This window comes from Pezoporus occidentalis, unplaced genomic scaffold (assembly GCF_034315485.1).
Source record: "Pezoporus occidentalis ecotype Australia unplaced genomic scaffold, CSIRO_AGI_Poc_V1 ctg346, whole genome shotgun sequence".
In the NCBI taxonomy this organism is placed as follows: Eukaryota; Metazoa; Chordata; class Aves; order Psittaciformes; family Psittacidae; genus Pezoporus; species Pezoporus occidentalis.
Genome location: NW_026915440.1, coordinates 8,646 through 27,392, shown reverse-complemented (window position 1 = coordinate 27,392; position 18,747 = coordinate 8,646). Strand labels below are relative to the sequence as shown.

Here is an 18,747-nt window from a genome sequence, read left to right as displayed (position 1 = left end):
TCACTTCCGTCCGACGGCGCTGCAGCGGAGGTCCCGTGAGGGCGGAGCCGCGAGAGTGGGGCACAGGGCAACAGGGACGACGACGGCGCTGACAGCAGCAGTAGCCTCGCCCTGTCCTTCCTGCCTCCCAGGGCGCCCCGCCGCGGCCCTTCCCGACCGGAGAGCAGAGGCAGCGGGGGGGCGGGGACCGCAGGTGAGCGGCGGCGGGTCCGGCGGGTAGTGCCGGCGGCAGGCATCGGGGGAGGGGCGGGTGACGCGGGCGGCCGGAGAGCGCTCCTGCTACAAGTGGCCGCCCCTTCCCCGTCTCCGGTTCCCACCCCGGGCAGAACTCCTAGGCCAGCTGGGAGCACTCTGTAGACCGAGGTGCCTGGGAGGGTGGTGCGCTGTTGGCGGAACAGAGCAGCCGCCGGAGCCACCCCGGGGAAGAGCGCAAGAGGTCATAACGCTGCCGGTGTTGCGGAATGGGCAGCTGCGGGTGGCAGTAGCGGTATATGCTCAGCTGGTGGCTGGGAACGCGATCCTGTTGTTGAGAGGAACCCCCAGGGTAGCAGGCGGGCCCCACAGGCTGGTGCTGGCTTCGCTTCGCTCGGCTCCGCAGTTCCCTTCACTGGATTTCCATGTGCTGTTCAGGTCCGTGGGCCAGTTCGGTCACGGGCTGGTGTCTGCAGGGTCACACCGGCGAATGCAGGGCGCCTGCAGTGGTCGGGCGCTCCTTCAGCCAGAGTCCGGTGGAATAGAGCTTGTGCTTGGCCTCTGCCTCGGGTCTTCTTGAAATGCATTTGGCTTCGACCTTCTCACTACATACGCAGCGGTTATGCTGAGCTGAGATGCTGCTTTTGAGAAGGAATTTCTGGGTGGCCTTTTTTGCTGAGTCTGCAGTGATGTTTGTGCGATAGCTGCAGTGATGTTTGATAATTGAACCATATCCCATCTTGTGGAGGACAGCGTACTAGTGGAGAGGTGTTATGCGTACTACTGGTGTACAAAAGTTGTGTGCACACCAGTTGCTTCTCTGGAATGTGTTATCTCTGTGGCACACCTGTAGATGCCAGTTTTCCTCATGGTTGTGCTAACAAAGACAAACTCTGCAGTGTTCAAGCTGGTAACTATGTTAGGTTCTGCTGTAAACCCATATGTTATAAAGAAAAGGTAGTCCTGTGCCAGAACAGAGAAGGAAGTTACCAACTCTGGACCAACAAAAGCTGCTTCCTGTGCCTTTCAAAAATTATTAAGAAGGAATTTAGTTAATTCGGCATAATGCATTCAGACCGTGTAAGCTGTAACCCTGTATTGTGACTTTCAAGTCGTGATTAGGGCAATGTGTTCTTTCAAATTCTTCATTAGTACATGCCTCTTTTGGGGTTTGTAGCAAGGTTTTAGTAGCTGAGAGGCTGCAGGAGTTTATTCTGTGAGAAGACAACAGAAGCTACTCCATACAGGACAAAGCCTGTTCCAGCCAGCTCCAAGATGGACCTGCTGCTGGCCAAATAACATATTTGAGAAAAGCTAGAAAACACTGGGCAGCAGCAGCTGTGAGAGAGAAGTGAGAAAAACAGCCCTGCAGCCACCACGGTGAGTGAAGACGGAGGGGGAGGAGGTGCTCCAGGTGCCAGGGCAGAGATTCCCTGCAGCTGGTGGTGAAGGCCATGGTTAGGGATATTGTCCACCTGAAAATAATCAAGCTCCACAGTGGAGCAGATGGAGTGCCTTGAGGAAAGCTGCAGCCTATGGAGAGCCTGCCATGGAGCAGGCTCCTGACTGGACCTGCAGCCCCAAGGAGACAGAAGCCCATGCTGAAGCAGGTTTGCTGGCAGGATCTGTAGACCATGGGGGGCCTGCACTGGATCCATATGCTCTTGAAGGACTGCACCTTGTGGGAGAGACCCACGCTGGAGCAATGAAAGAGTGTGAGGAGGAAGGAGCAGCAGAGATGAAGCATTGTGAACTCACCACCATCCCCACTGTGTTTTCCCCTATGCTGCTTGAGGGGAACAGGTAGAAGAATTGGGAGTGAAGTTGAGCCTGGGAAGAAGGGTGGGGGGAATATGGTTTTGGTTTTCTTTTTTTCTATCCTACTCTTACTTATGGGCAATAAATTAAATTAATCTTCCCCAAGTTGAGTGTTTCAGATGGTAATTGGTGAATGATCTCCCTGTCCTTATCTCAACCCCCAAGGCTTTCCATCTTTCTCCTGCATCTTGCTAAGGAGGGGGAGTCAGAGAACAGCTAGGTGGGGGTCTTATAAACCCCTCACAATGCCAAAATAGACAGAACTGTGCAGTGCATCCATGAGGATAAAAAGACAATGTTAGAAGATGAATTTTGGAAATGAGTTTGGGAAGATCAGGAGCAGACAACTCAACAGTTCTCATTTGAAATATAGCAGTCATCAGTTGAATTGGTTATGTGGATATAGGTATTTGATTGGCTAAAGATGTATAATACTAATGAATCCATTGTGGTGGTGTCAGACTAATATTTCTTACTTCAATCTAAACCGTTTTCTGGCAAAAGTGCATGTGTATTCAGTTAACTTTCAGTTTCACTGGTGTTAAAAGCTTAGGCAAAGGAATCAGCAAGGAAGGCTGTTGAGCAGGGTTGTTTAAAATTCTTGAATCTCTGGTAAATAGTGAAGAGCTAGATTTAGAAATTATTGCCATATTAAGCAAGAAGACATCATACTGGTGCTGAGCTGCCTTTGGGATCTGTGCCTGAAGACCTTTGCTTCTGCATGGTGTTTCTTGTTTGGTTAATAAACTGGGGTGAAGGTAGGCAGGAGAAGCTGGCAACTAAGTTTGCTTTGCAGCACTGGACATTGTTGCGAGAGAACCATGGCAGTGACGGAGACTGCCGTGGTACCATGAATCTCGAGTTTTTTTGAACTGATAATATAACTGAGTTCAAATCAATCCTTGTTGATGGCAGCTTATCTTCCCATGCCCTTAAATGGCTTTCCTGCCAGTTCTGTATAGCAGCCTTCTCTGCTTTTCCCTTTCAAAATAAGTCAAACAGTAGTAGTGCCCAAACACCTGTCTTCAGGTGTTTCTTTGTGCAGTGCCTATAAAACTTTTTATGTTCTGGGGAGCAACCATTTTCTTATATCTAGATGCAGGTTTTTTAGCTTCCCAAAATCAAGAATAGAATCCATTAACATCATCTGTTTCTTATTGATACCTAGGAAACACTGTGCCTTTGTAAGTTGACCAGAAAAGCATATGTGAACTCTTGAGAGAGGCTGATGTCTGTGAAAGCCATGGTACTGACCTTGAAGCTCAATCAGTGGTTAGCCAAGAATTACAAGGGGACAGTGTTCTGTGAGTTAAGCATATGTAGCAATGTAGGTGTGTTAAATAGTGGAATTACAACAAGAAAACAACCCCCCTGGTGACAAGCTGAAATGGTGCATCAAAATGTGTGTCATGTTTCAGTCTCCTGTGTGTCTTCCTCTGAACTGTCAGCTACACTGCAGGATTTGGAGACCCAAGAGGTGCATCAGAGGGTTGGGAGGAAGTGAGTAGAAATGTCAGAAAACAGAAAGATGGCTGTGTCACAGGTAGCGTCTCTTCAGTGTCTAGGAAAAATTTAGCCATTTTTAGGAAGCATTTTGTTGCTTCTTTCAGAGATGTTTTTTGCTCCTGGCAAGCTGTGCTGTTACTGTTTGTTAATGACTTGGTGTTGCCATGAGATAGACTACCTATCTGCAGTACCTTTCAGATGATGAGAAAATACTAAACCATATTTTAATCTCTTCACTGGAGGGCTGATGTAACCAGCAGCAGCTTTTGCAGTGCAATTTATCCTTTCTGATTCTTAGACAAGTTTTAACTCATCCTCTTTGACAGTAAATAGGGAGATAAACTGTGTGAGTAGACCTATATATAAAACTTGGCTAAGGAAGCACCTCAAATGAGATGCGGTAAGCTTAACTGTCAGTCATGAAAGTCAGTAGTTAGAGATGCTTGTCAGACACACACAAAATGCCTTTCATGTTCGGCACTAACTATATTGTCACATACATGAAAGTGATGTAACACTGGAGTCTGCTGTAGTTATGTGGCACAGATACAGAAACTGTTTTAACGACTGTTAACTAAAATTTCACCATATGTTCGGATTGAAAACGCTCTCAGAGCACAAAATGCATATCATCCATGTTTCAAAGTGACCAAACTTGCAGAAGATGTCAAAGTGAAGACTTCAATTTCTTCTTGCCTCTGTGCTCCCACTGCCCTGCTGACTTGTTAAAAACCCAACTGGTAGTTAAAAACCTAATTGATAGTAGAAAGCATTTTCTAAAATAACACATGTATCACTGACTCCTATCTAGATTTATATGTGTAGTTCAGGCTTCAGGGGAGCTTTATATGAGGTGTATTTTTTTAAGCATGTTGCTTAAGCACAGTACAGGTGCATTGTAATGTTTTGTAAAATGTCATTTAAGCTAAGGGGAAAGCAGTTATGTTGGCATGCTCTCAAGTTCTGGCTATATGTCAGGAATTCCTGCAAGCTTGGTACCTAGAATACTGACTGCATTTAAACACAGATTGTTGGGAATGGGGTTTGAGATGCAAGTAATAACTTGTCCTTCACTTACCTGATAAAGAAAAACCAAGTACCTAGTCTGAAGTTTTCATTAGTGTATTTGTATGTGAGATTTCTTCTGATACCATTCTAATGAATCATATAGTTGAGGCAGCTTTTGTTGGTTTAGTAACACAAAATCAATTACTTTGCAAACTTTTAGAAGCTTTCTTAGGGGAAACTTGAGGTTGCATTTAAGTTTTTTATATGTTTGACTGCGTGTGTTTGACTTCTTAACAGTGGCTCAGGATTATAGTGTAATCTAAACTGTGTCCTGTAGTATGGGACATAGTAATAAAACTGTAACTAGATCATTATTTGGAGTTATTTTTCACACTATTTTATAGTGAGTTAGCCTTTTTTTTTTTTTAAGAAGTGAAAGAAAAGGTTTGGATTCTGCAGCAGTTTCAGTTCAGATGTACTTAAATACTTGCCTTTTCCCATATGAAGAAATTATTACCATTAGAAGAAGTAGAAATATGTGCTAATAAAAACTGATTTCCTGTAGAAAGATCTAGTGTCCCTTGTCCTGCTACGTGTTTGCATTACCAGCTGTCCCTTGTGTTTCCTGGCTCGGCAGGTGGCTGCATGAGTGCTTTATTGGTAGCTGTGTGTTCAAACTGGTCAGCTGGCTGGGTTTGAGTGTTTTGTGGTGTTTAAGAGAATATGAAAAGTCATCCTTACAAATCTGGCTGCTTCTGTAACCAGGCACCAACAGAAAATATGGGAATTCAGTATGTAATCTCATCTTTGTTGAATTTGGTTGGAGTTGACAGACTCTGAGGTTAATAGCTAATAAGAAATGACTAAACAGGCTGTGTAACTGTAAACTGCAGGTATTTTTCCCTAGAATTTCAGAACACTTGCATATCATCTTCCCAATTAGGTATTTTTAGTCCTGATGCTTTCTTAATATGGAAAGCTTAGTTTAAGAAATTTAGGCCATATGTTCATCCACAGATACCACATATATGAGAAATATTATACTATATGACACCATGAATGTCCAGGAACATGATCAAAGCTCCTCTTCACAGCCCTAGGGGAGCTTGGAAAGGCAATAGTGGGAGGCGGAGCCTAAACGCTACCCTGCAGAGCTGCTCCCAAGGCCATCCCTGAAGCTAGCCCATCACAAGCCCATCTCCGCAGGCCCAGAGGACCATAGGGGCACAGTAGGAACCTAAATCAAGAACCCCAAGAAAGGAGCACCCTATCCAGGCTCCTGCTAGGGCAGTCCGCAGAGCATCTGCCCAGTGTCCCGTCATACTAAAGAGGTTGCTGCCCACTGCAGAGATACAGGGGCTACAGGGAAAACCGAAAGTCTCACGGGACTTACTATGGGATGTTTACATGAGAAACCAAAAGTGGGGCAAGGGTATAGTTTAGGAGATTTGAGGAGAAACAAGTGTGGAAATACAGAGGGGATGAGAAGAGCTAATCATGTGTAGGCATTTGGCTGGTCAGTAAGCTTGCCTGACCATGCCCTGCATGTTATCAGTGCCATCTATCCTGCTCCTCACTGAATTCCTTCCTGTCTCTCCTGTGTGAGGGATCTGTGGTTACTATGAATGCAGCTACAGGGCAGAGGGTCACCATGTCCGTGGGGCATTGACTGAAGCCAGTGTGGGTATGTGAGTGTCTAATAGCCAGCAGAGATCAAACTGGATGAGCAGGTGAAGTGGCCTGGGAGCAGGGGGATTTGTGGGTCTGCTTTGCAAACAGGCAGGGTACTCAAAACAATCACATGGTAGCTGTATAACATGCCCAGTTTATTCAATAAGCACACTAATGTGAATCAGGTATATATGTATATAGTAAACAAGCACAATACAGCAATTCAGAGATATATGTATGTATAGCACAGAGGAAAATTAGCAATGCGTCAAATCATTACTGCATAGAGAGAAGAGAGATTAAGAAGAAATACATTGCCAGTTACCACCAAATCATCATCAATGCGCACACTTCAAGCTGGGAAGCCCCATTGCAGGTGATGCAGTGAGTCTCAGGTAACTGGGAAAACTCCCACACATCTATAGGTGAGGTTGCCTCTGAGGCTTCAGAGGCCTGCTTTTTTTCTCAGAAACACAGCTGGCTATAATCTATAATTTTTTACTCGTGAGGCCGTGCAGTTTCTCACTTTCTCGCTGTTGGCCACACCAAGAGCATTGGCCAGGCACTCTGGCATGGCCAAATGTGATGGTCATACAACAGCTGCATGCATGTTTTCCTGCCTCTTTCCAACAGATAGTCATAATGGATAAAAAGATATATACTTTCTCAAATACACTTTGTAAAAACCTGCCTCATTAATGCTTCTCATGATCATGAGAGGGAATCGCTCTCAGTTAGGTTCCCATCCATTACAGGGTCTGTAAGGGCAGCTCTGGGTGTGACAACAGCTGCAAGATTGTTTCTGTGTACCTGTGAGAGTCTCCTGGCAACTGGAGACAGGCTGTGGCCTAGGGATTTGTATGCATGCAGACTGGGAATGGGGAGACTGGGACCCACAGGACAGCTACTGGGAGGGCCAGCTGCTGGAGGAGTCTTGCCTGCATGTGTCCTCCAGCCAGAGAGGACAGCAAGGTGAGGCCTTTGCTGCTACCTGTGTTTGTGTGAGTGCTGAGTGTCTCTCGTGTATACATATGTTCCATGAATTTGTGCCTGCTGGGAATCCATCATCTCCGACTTTCCTGCTGCAATCTGTGGACATTTAGCAATAGCAGCAGTCTCGCCTCTCGTGGGCTGTTGGTATATTTTCCTCTAGCAGTGAAGAGGCAAGTATTTAAATATATCCTGAGCATATTTTTTTATTCAAGGACTAATTACCTTTTTAAGTGCATAATCAAAATGCTACATAGAAGATGTTTCCTTATTTTTACCAAATTATTCTTACATTTAAAAAAAAACTTAGTTCTCTCCTAAAACTCTTCAGAAATAACAAATCAAGCTGTAAAATACAAAGCTAGAAAGGTAAGTGTATATAAACCTGTACCTCCAGTGACTTGGGGTTTAGTGACTTCCCTAGGTAGAGGTGACATCTGAATATTTAATAGCTCTCATTTGGTTATTCTTCAATGCATCTACATAATTGCTATTGAATTCACATGTACTTGCCCATGGTGAGGAGTTCTGTAGCTTAACTGCATTATGTGAAGGAGATTTTCTTTGGTTCTTACCCTGTGTCATGGTTTAAACCCTAGCCAGACAGCTTGTTCACTCACTCCCAGTGAGTGGTGCCAGGCTGGGAGAAATCGAGGCTCCCCCCGCCCCACCCCCAGGGCTCTCCCCTTCCCTGCTCCCAGAGGAATGGGGAGGAGGATCAAAAGAGTGCAACTCCCACAGGTTGAGACAAGAACAGTCCAGCAACCAATGTACAACACAAATCACCACCGCTACCACCAACGACAACAATAAGAGAAAATAACAAGGGAAGAGAATACGATACAACCGGCCAAGAAAAGAGTCCCACCTGGAAGCCCGTGTCCTTCTGGGTAACTCCCAGTTACATCCTGGGCATGATGTGCTGTAGTATGTAATACCTCTTTGGCTAGCTTGGGTCAGGTGTCCTGTCTCTGCTTCCTCCCGGCTTCCCCTCCTCCCTGGCAGAGCATGAGGCTCACAAAGTCCTTGGCCAAACCAAAACATCGCTGTCAGCTCTGTTCCAAGGCTGAAAGTCAAAACACTGCACTGCACCAGCTACCAAGAAGGAGAAAAATGACTGCTACTGCTGAACCCAGGACACCCTGCTGGTTTCAGCTCATAGACCTTAGCCCAGGGACAGGCAGAATGTTTGTATTGCGGTCAGGATTTCATAGAATCATAGAGTGGTTTGGGTTGGAAGAGACCTTAAAGACCATCTAGTTCCAGCCTCACCTGACAGACCAGGATGCCTTCCACTAGACTAGGTTGCTAGATGTTTTTTCATGGCTTGCTCTTAAAATTTTTATGGCTCTGACTATTTTTACTTATTGGTAATACTATTTGTATAGATTTACTGAACAATTATAGTATTTGCTAAACAAGTATAGGATATTTGTATAGTTTTACTAAACAAATTATAGTTTTACTAAAACAATATTATACCAAACAATTTGGTATAGTTTCTTTTCAATTGCGGTCATTTGTTCAGTTGCTATTCCCTTTCCTGCTGCTCTTCAAAAGGCTGCTGCACTCAGTGTGTGCTGTTTGCACCACTGATGCTTCCCCTGAGTCCGACAGACTGGATCTGATTCATCAGAATGTTTCATCTGACTTTCCCTGTGTCCCCAGGATATGAACTGGAGCTGGCTGTGAGCCTCCTGAAGGCTGCAAAGACTGAATGCTGAAACCACTCACTACTCAGTTGGGAACATCTCTATCCTTCATCTGAGTAGGCATTTGCACACCATGTTATGGGATACCACCCACTGTGTGCTGGAGATGTTGGGTCGCTTGACAGGAGAATGATGAGATGTGCAGCCTATCAGTGTTTCAGCGGTGTTTTTACAGCCAGCTGTTGCTGAAGGGTGAGGTATCAGTGGAACAGGAGAGGAAGGCAGACAGAATGGGTGTGTCCTGAGGTATGCCACTCATACATATTTTGATAATGACATAAATGCTTTGCATGTATTTAGTAAGCTGGAGTAGCTGATATCTAACCAAATGTGGTATGTGGATAGTATACGATATATACAAATCAAATCTGGTTTATAATTTTCAGTTGATCTTGTACAAGATCTCAAGTTCTTCATTTGTGGGGTCTGTTTGTTGATTCTGATTCAAGGACTTCAGCCTTTATGGGGTAGTAGAAGTTAAACACCAAGCCAAATTAATGTTAATTGAAGCAAAACTGGGTTAGTATTATTTCAGATGAAGGATGCAGTCACTTTCGGTGACTCTAGGGAAGGACTCTGTGAACTCTGAAATCCCAAATCATTGGTCAAAACAAGTTCTGACTGTTTTCTCTGGTTCAGATACATATTCCTGCCTGGGCAGAAATACCTTAGACTATCCCTGTAGCCTGTGTTCCTTTCTGGAGTCCCTCTCAGTGTTTTTACTGATGTGAAATCCTGTCCTCATGTTGCTTGGTGTTTTACACCCCCAGCCTTCTCTGTGCATTGGTTGGAATGCATTATTATACAGCCTTCTGAAGAATGCCAGCCCCTGGGATTGGCTTGATAAGGGCAATGTATGAGCTCTCAAGTATTTTGTCTTCTACAGAGTTTCCTAAAATGGCATAAAGCAGTACACAGACTGGGAACTGCTTGAGTGCTTGTGAACAGCTTGCTTCTAATGACCCTTGAAGCTGGAGCAGTCTCTACTGGGCCTGTGCTTTCTGTAGTGAAGGTACAAGTGGAATGATTTCATTCTTGGTTGCAGATAATGCACAGCAAAGTGCTCCTGTCTTAGCTGCCCCTGTAGGTGGTGGTGCTAATGGTTCAGCACTGCTGCATTTTGGAAAGTCGCTATAGTTAAAACTACAGTGCCCTCCAGTTCTAGTCCCGAAGGAAAGGAGATCCCTTGCCTCTCCTGGTGTGGTGTGTGTCTGGTGTTTTCCAGGGCATCTGCCAAGTGGGCTGTAGCATTGTACGCTGTGTAGATGAACCACACAACTGTTTCTTGGAGCTGTCAGTCTTGACTGGGGAGCAAGGCGGAAAAAAAAGGTCACCCAGCATCTAGGCCCGCAACAGCACACTGATGCTTAGTGATGGTACTCTAAAAGGAGCGTTTCTTTGTTACTCTGGCAACTGTTGCACCCACCAGCCTCGCCCATCTCCTCTCAAAATTCTCCCCTAGATCTTTTAGTCCCACGAAATCAAGAACAGATGGTGTAACACCTGGCCCATCTCAGAGGTGAGCAAAAGAAGATAAATGAACAATTATTTGGCAGTCACCTCTCAACTTTGCAGAGATGGCTGGCTGGAGGGGACCTTTCTTGACAGAGACAATTGTCTGTGCATGGTGCTTGCTGGAACAAAGGAGGGCGTAAGTTTAACCAGGTGCGCTGGGCAGGAGAGGCAGACAGCAGTGTTAGAAGCAGTACTCGAAGCAGTCCTGGCCTCTGCCACATTCCAGACATTTCTTGCCAGGACTTGTGTCTCTTGTCACAGCAGGCTCCCCAGTCTTCCTTTTGTCTGGCTGCTGGAGATCAGTGAGTTTCAGGGTCTGCTCTTTCGTTCCTCCTTCTTCCAGGAAGGCACCAAGAAGTATTTCCTCCCTTTCCGTTGTCTTACACTTCTCTCAGAGGAAATGTAGAAATAAAAACTGCAATCACAACATTTGTTTAATGTTTTTTATTTTGAAAATGTTATTTTTACTGTCAAATATGCATTGGTAGTTAAAAAGAAATAAACTCGGGTATTGTCTGCATTCCTGTTATTTAAAAAATAAAGTGTCAAACCCAAATTCTTCTGGTTTATTACACAGCTTGATAGTGATAAGGGAGTACTGTGCCACAGTACTTAATTAAATCTCATTATGGTGTTATTTCAGGCATCATAGCCTTAGTGCTGCCAAGTTAGTGGATTTTTGATGCCACTAGTAAGCCTGGACCCTCTCCATTGCTGGAAGACATAAAGTGTAATTTATTTATTTATTCTTTCTAAAATATTCAGGAAACAATTACAGTTGAAGGCAGCAGATAACTTGCCAGCAGAAATTCCAGCTTTTCAGTGTTTAGGTAAAACTGAAGTTCTTTGTGAGCCTGTATCTGTTGGAGAGGGCAAAGGTTCTTTGTCCAGTGGACTATGTCTTGAAATCCTTTTCCAGCAAAGACCTGCAAAACATATGTTGTGTCCCATTACAGATGGAGGAGGTGGGTGAATGCTGGCTGCCTCTCAGCTGGAGAACAGTAGCTACTTTGCACTAGCTACAGCCTGACAGTTGAGACAGTCTGGGGCCATTCTGTGACATGTTTTGTGACCTAATGGTTTTAGTCTTTGTGGTTTACGTTAGTTTGCCACCTCTTCTGGCACGAATTCAGATCTCTTCACCTACTGTGCTACCAATTCCATTAATTTTATATCACCTGATGTTAGTCAAGTACCGCAAAAGCCACAAACGCCACAAACTTGAGCAAGTCCCTTTGTTTGTCCAGGTTGTCCCTAAGGCATTTCATAAGCCTGGGAATCAGAAAATGGCAGCTGTTCACCACACACTGTCTACAGTAGCCTCAAGACAGGCTTAAAACCAGAGAGTATCTGTAAGTCTTTACTGCAGGACAGCTGTCTGTAGCCACCTGTCCTGGCAACACAAAACTTTGTTATTTAAGGACAAAAAGTGTTACAGGGCATGGTTCTCTGCCCACTCCTTCTGTAGCTATTGGAGACACTGGCAAGTTTTGACTGAGGGTACCAGTATTTAAGTCCAACATGGTTTATAGCTGTGGGACTGTCCTGGGTTCAGCAGTAGCAGTCATGTTTCTCCTTCTTTGGTAGCTGGTGCAGTGCAGTGTTTTGACTTTCGGCCTGGGAACAGAGCTGATAACAAGGATGTTTTGGTTTGGTCAGGGACTTTGTGAGCCTCATGCTCTGCCAGGGAGGAGGGGAAGCCGGGAGGAAGCAGAGACAGGACACCTGACCCAAACTGACCAAAGAGGTATTCCATACCACAGCACGTCATGCCCAGGATGTAACTGGGAGTTAGCCGGAAGGGCTGGGGGCCTGCGGGGTTGGAGGAGGTATCGGTGGGTGCTTGGTCTGGTGGGGTGGGGCGAGTTATCGGTTGGCTGATGGTGAGGTGTTGTATTCTCTTCCCTTGTTATTTCCTTTATCATTATTGGTGGTATCAGTAGTGATTTGTGTTATACCTTAGTTACTAAACTGTTCTTATCTCAACCCGTGGGAGTTGCATTCTTTTTGATTCCCCTCTCCATCCCTCCGGGAGTAGGGGGAGGGAAAGAAGGGGGGGAGTGAGTGAACGAGTTACCTGACTGGGTTTAAACCACGACAGGGACTAATAGAAAAGGGGGGAGGGGCTAGCTTTGTCCCCTTGGTGGGTGGAACCAGCATGTATACAGCTTGTGCTTGTTCAGTTCTGCCAGTGGATGGCGTGACTGAGAAACCTAATCTCATGCTGCTGGCAGAATAACTTCTAAATGAGTTTAAAAGGAGTATGTTCTTAATAAAAGAGGATCAAGAACCTTTCCACTTTCCCCTGACATGTTAATAATGATAATCCAAGGCTGGGGATCATTGCAGAGGTAGTTTCCTTGTAGGAACCAAGTTGCTCCTGGAAACCCACAGATCCTCCTGTGCTTTTCCACAGCTGCCTGCTTACATATATGTAAGTGTGTAAATCCATCAGTGGTCTTCAGTGCGTTGCTTGTCTTTCTGACCCCTAACCAGCACAGTCTTACAGCAGTATGTGTCTTGAAGTTGGTAGTCCCTGGTCTGTCCTGCCTTCCTTTCTTCCCTTTGCCTTCAGTAAAGGAGAGCACAGAGCTTTGAGATGGCAGCTTGAGGTAAGAGCTGACCATTTGTCCCAGTGCAGAACTGTCTCCCTTCTTTTCCCTGAACTTTTTTTTTTCTGTGTTTCTATGTTGAAAGCAGATACCTGAATGTCAGTTCTGCGCAGTATCTGAGAAACTATGCAGAAAGTCATTTGCAGAAGGTGAAGCTGGATTAAATGAGATGAGAATTAAAGTTTAGACTTTTCAGCAGGAGGTTATCAAAGGCTGCAGTAGATTATTCACAGATTTAAAAAAAAACCCCACAATTAAATATTTTACTGAAGAGTGTGTTTTCGTTTGGACAGGAGCTAACAGAGGTGAAATGACCTGTGTTACACAGTTTGCAGCAGAGCTGCCCGTGACATGTCTGATGCTGAGGCGGCTGTTATTCTAGGTCAGCTCCATGGCAGAACCTGCATATTCTTATTCCTAGTCTGCCCCTGCAAGATTGCCAACTTTGATGCAGTACCAATGTGGCAGTGGTAAATTAAGATCAGTTATTGTTCATCTATGTTTCAGCTGCCGTCTTGCATTGTCAAGCCCAGTTTGGCTGTGGTCTGAATAGGGCTTGTTTTTAATATTATAGTTTCTTCTGTTCTATTTTACAGGATCATGGATTTTCCAGGACATTTTGAGCAAATCTTTCAGCAGCTCAACTACCAGAGGCTTCATGGCCAGCTTTGTGACTGTGTCATTGTGGTGGGAAACAGGCATTTCAAAGCCCATCGGTCTGTTTTGGCAGCATGTAGCACACATTTCCGAGCTCTATTTACTGTAGCAGAAGGAGACCAGACTATGAATATGATTCAGCTGGACAGCGAAGTGGTGACAGCAGAAGCTTTTGCTGCTCTGATAGACATGATGTATACTTCCACACTAATGCTTGGGGAGAGCAATGTTATGGATGTCTTGCTGGCAGCTTCTCACTTACATTTGAATTCTGTTGTTAAAGCATGCAAGCACTACCTTACTACCAGGACACTGCCAATGTCTCCACCAAGTGATAGAGTTCAAGAGCAAAATGCACGCATGCAGAGGTCTTTCATGCTGCAGCAGCTTGGACTGAGCATTGTGAGCTCTGCCTTAAATTCTACTCAGAGCACAGAGGAACAACCAAATACTATGAGCTCCTCTATGAGAAGTAACATTGAACAGCGCACTACTTTCCCTATCCGTCGTCTCCACAAACGTAAACAGTCTTCTGAAGATCGGGCCAGGCAGCGTATTAGGCCTACCATGGATGAGTCTATTTCTGATGTGACTACAGAGAGTGGGCAGTCAGTAGTTCATTCACGGGAAGACTTCTTCTCACCGGATTCACTGAAGATTGTGGACAACTCTAAGGCTGATGCTGTTGCTGATAACCAGGAGGATAATACTATTTTGTTTGATCAGTCTTTCAGTACTCAGGAAGATGCTCAAGTGCCCAGCCAGTCTGACAACAGCGGAGGAAACATTTCACAGATGTCTATGGCATCCCAGGCAACACAGGTGGAAACCAGCTTTGACCAGGAGGCTGCTTCTGAGAAGAACAACTTCCCATGTGAGAATCCAGAGGTCAGCATGAATGAAAAAGAGCACATGAGGGTGGTGGTGAAGTCTGAGCCCTTGAGTTCCCCGGAGCCTCAAGATGAGGTGAGCGATGTCACTTCCCAAGCAGAGGGGAGCGAGTCTGTTGAAGTGGAAGGAGGAGTAGTGAGTGCAGAGAAGATAGAACTGAGTCCTGAGAGCAGTGATCGTAGCTTTTCTGACCCACAATCCACTACTGATAGGGTGGGAGACATCCATATCATGGAGGTATCAAATAACCTGGAACACAAGTCTACCTTCAGTATCTCAAATTTTCTAAATAAAAGTAGAAGTGGTGGCTTCAGTGCCAATCAAAACAGTGATGACAATATTCCAAATACCACCAGTGACTGCAGAATGGACAGTGATGCCTCTTACCTAATGAGTCCAGAGTCAGGGCCTGCTGTTGGCCATTCATCTGCCACTGTCTCTCATGTCGAGAATCCATTTAGTGAGCCTGCAGATTCTCATTTTGTTAGACCAATGCAGGATGTGATGGGTCTCCCCTGCGTACAGACTTCTGGGTACCGTGCAGCAGAACAGTTTGGCATGGATTTTCCACGGTCGGGCTTAGGCTTGCACTCCCTGTCAAGGGCAGTGATGGGCTCAGTAAGGGGTGGAGCTAACAGCTTTCCTGGTTACCGCCGCATAGCCCCTAAAATGCCGGTGGTGACCTCTGTCAGGAGCTCCCAGATGCAAGATAACTCATCCAGTTCCCAGCTGATCATGAATGGGACCACTTCTTTTGAAAATGGGCATCCATCGCAACCTGGTCCGCCACAGCTGACACGGGCATCTGCAGATGTCCTTTCAAAATGCAAGAAGGCCTTATCGGAGCACAACGTCTTGGTTGTAGAAGGTGCACGCAAGTATGCATGCAAGATCTGCTGCAAGACGTTTTTGACCTTGACAGACTGCAAGAAACACATCCGTGTGCACACAGGAGAAAAGCCTTATGCCTGCCTCAAGTGTGGCAAGCGGTTCAGCCAGTCCAGTCACCTGTACAAACACTCCAAGACAACCTGCCTGAGGTGGCAGAGCAGCAATCTGCCTAGCACTTTGCTTTAACCTTATCCACTCCAGGCCAGAAGGAGCATGCCAGTGCAGACATCTAGCTCCCTGAAGAACATGAACCCTGTTTTCTTGAAGGCTGCAGGCTTAGAAGCTGCTCTGGTCAGTCAGTGAACACAACATATGATTGTGCCACACACACAAAAGTCTTGGTTCTATAAATTGGGGATATAACTGTACCTACCTCACAGGGGTGTTGTGAGGCTTAAACAGCTGTAAGCGGAAAACTTGAGGATCATCAGAAATCACACTGTAGATGTGTGATTAAAGTGATGTACATTCAGGCCTTGGGCTGATGGGGATAAAATCAATAAAGCTCAGCAGTTCCTTTGCAGGGCAGAGGAGTGAGAGCATAGTTATCTCAAGAAGTAGCATGTTTCAAGAATGAGAAACTGAAGTGCAAATTTCCTCTTTTTCTTTTCTTTTTTTTTTTAATTTTTCCCCCCTAAAGTGTTTTGTAAAATTTCAAGCATTTAAATAAATGACCTGTAAACCAAGTTGTTGCATTATGTGTGGACAGTAATGCAAGCACTGTTTACTGTAACTAATGCAGACCACGTATCTTGAAAAGAGAAAACTTTGGGTGCACCTGTCTGACATAATGCTTTAAAATATGCTAATTATAAGAACAGTTTTAGGGTCATGAATGTATGTTTGGCTGTTTTGTAGTAAAGGACACTGTGTAATGAAGGTGCTTAAATTAAATCCAAGACAGGTAACTTTTGGGCTGCCAGATGTGTATATGATTTGAGTACAGCAAGATCTGGGTGTTTGATTTTTTTCTGTAGAAACTTGTAGTAAGTGATAAGTGAAGTACTGTTTCTTGTTCGTGCTGTTCTTAGCAGTATTTTAACCAATTTGTATCTCTTATGTTAAAATTCTATATACACAGAAGTCTGAAAAGAGCTTGTCTTTGTCTGCTTTGTTATTTTGAAGGAGAGAGATAATTTGTGATGGCTTTTTTACTGTGTAAGATAGTCTCTTGCTGTTTCCCATGCTGATAGTGAATTTGATCCCTGTTATTGCAGAAACATATTGGTTTTTTTTTGACACTTGTATCTTTAGGCTTTAATTTCCTCCTCTGTACACTTACTTTTCTTCACAATTGTGGATTGTTCTTCAGGTCAAACCAGTCAGGGATAATCCTCATCTGCCATATTTATTTATGTCTTTATAAAATGTAGTTGTCAAATCTAGTCCTTCCTGTTAAAGCAGTGTCAAAAATGTACTTTTCCACATACATTTATAAAAAAACTAACATAAATTTAATTTAAAAAAAATAGCACTGTACACGTTGTATAGCAGAAATTCAGTGATCCTTATTCTTCAAGTGAGTTGTGTAAATCTTGCTTTAATTTCCTTTTCTTTCATGCTATTGTAACTAACACTGTCTGCAGTGGGTTTCTTTTTGTTTGTTTGTTTGTTTTTTATTAAAGATACACATGAACTAACTACAGGCATTCAGCATATTAGGTTTGTAAATAAAATTTTGGGCCACTTCTGTTGATAAATACTGCCCTGCCTTATAGGAGCTGGGTCAGAGCTACAGCATGTCTTTTCTGCTCAGGAGAGACAGGATTTACATTTCATAGTGTCTAAGTCACAGAGCAACAGCTTTCGATTAATATTAAAAAAAGAATGGCAAACCTTTCGCTCTTTTTTTATTCTGTCCAGCAAATGCATCCTCTGTGATGATATTCAGCAGTTTTATGGAATTTGTGCTACCTAATAGTTAGCTTTCTTAAACATCTCAGATTTATATTTAGATAAACTGAAAATAAAGTCCTAATCCACAGTTCTGTAGGTCATTTAACAGGATGATATCAAAACTGTTGAAGCACAGAAACCAAACAGTCACTAAACTGTCACAAACCAAAGGAAATATGGAAATCTTTCTGTACCTGGCTTTATGTGAAATAGTAGTCTGCTAATAGGGAAGTGTGTCTTTAATTACACTGCTTCATGTTGAAAAAAATTGCCAGATGTCTGTCAAAGTGTCATTTGTACCTTGAGCATCCAAGGTAAACAGGAACATAGAAACACAGTGAATGACTGGATTCATTTAAAATATTAGTATTTTGTCATAGGATTTATTTAATGGTCATATTTCTGGCTCTTGATTTTATAAGCATTAAGGAAATGTGCTGCATTTTTTAAAAGCATTAGGATATGCTGTATTTTAATTGCTAATAATTTTGATATCGGGCGACTAACAGCATTGAGCTATACTAAGCAATCTCACTGAAACATTAATAAACTGCAGTATTTTGTACTTCAGTATTTTCTTATGTATCCTTATTGGTAATGTCCTGACATTGTTTCAACTCCCTTGCATTTCTAGTGTTTTGTTTTAAAAATAGGGGGTTTTTGTATTTTCTGTCTGGTCCTATAGCACATCTGAATTCCTTGAATTCTTACACATCAAAATAAAGCATCTATCTGAGTAAGGAGATTAGAGTAATTAAGAACTAATATGAGCAGATAAATATACTTAACTATACTTTTGATCTGTTTTTGTAAAAAAATGATATTTCAAAATAACAGAACTTGTGCAGGAGGACTTCTGTCTTCTTTCTTTAAGAAAAGATGCAACTTAGAGCATTTTTTGGAAGTAGCAATTTTAAATTTCATTATTCATTGAGATCTAGTGCATCTGGAGGAGCACACTGCAAACCCAGGAGCCTGTGGCTGGCTTGTTGCTTTCTTAGACTTCCAGTATGAAGTAATACCTCAGAATTGTTATCTCCACTTAACTACCCTCTACAGTAAAATGAGAGTCTCTCATCTCAAAGCCTAGTAACTTTGTCAGAATTTATCGCTCTGACTTTTGTTCAAAATTTAACTTTGCAAATGCTACAGTGACATCTCATGTGAAGATGTCCATATGTTAGTATTATGAAACATCTGAAAATAAACTCTGCATTTTTGTGCTGCTGTGTCTGACTTGATTTACTTGTTTATGTTATCCTGAGGTCTTTGCCAAAAGCATATAATGTATTGACTAAACAAGTAATGCTTGTGTTTTAGCTGACTGGACTCTTTGTGTTACTAGTCACTTGACAGTGCAAAGTAATCCTATTCAAATGTAGGCATGC

The 18,747-nt window shown here is 43.7% G+C and overlaps 1 protein-coding gene across 4 annotated transcripts; it reads left to right on the top strand.

The window, feature by feature from the left end:
• Positions 1-6: 6 nt before the first annotated feature.
• ZBTB5 (zinc finger and BTB domain containing 5) lies at positions 7-18,582 on the top strand. Of its 4 annotated transcripts, XM_062630028.1 has the most exons (5): positions 7-193; positions 1,345-3,414; positions 6,951-7,190; positions 8,746-9,230; positions 13,621-18,582. In XM_062630028.1, the coding sequence occupies exons 4-5, from the start codon at positions 9,226-9,228 to the stop codon at positions 15,647-15,649; spliced, it is 2,034 nt and encodes a 677-aa protein (XP_062486012.1). In that variant the 5' UTR covers positions 7-193; positions 1,345-3,414; positions 6,951-7,190; positions 8,746-9,225; the 3' UTR covers positions 15,650-18,582. The 4 variants fall into 4 exon arrangements, with proteins under 4 accessions (XP_062486012.1, XP_062486015.1, XP_062486013.1 ...); XM_062630031.1 differs by lacking the exons at positions 1,345-3,414; positions 6,951-7,190 and having other exon boundaries at positions 8,854-9,230; XM_062630029.1 differs by lacking the exons at positions 1,345-3,414; positions 6,951-7,190.
• Positions 18,583-18,747: the final 165 nt, after the last annotated feature.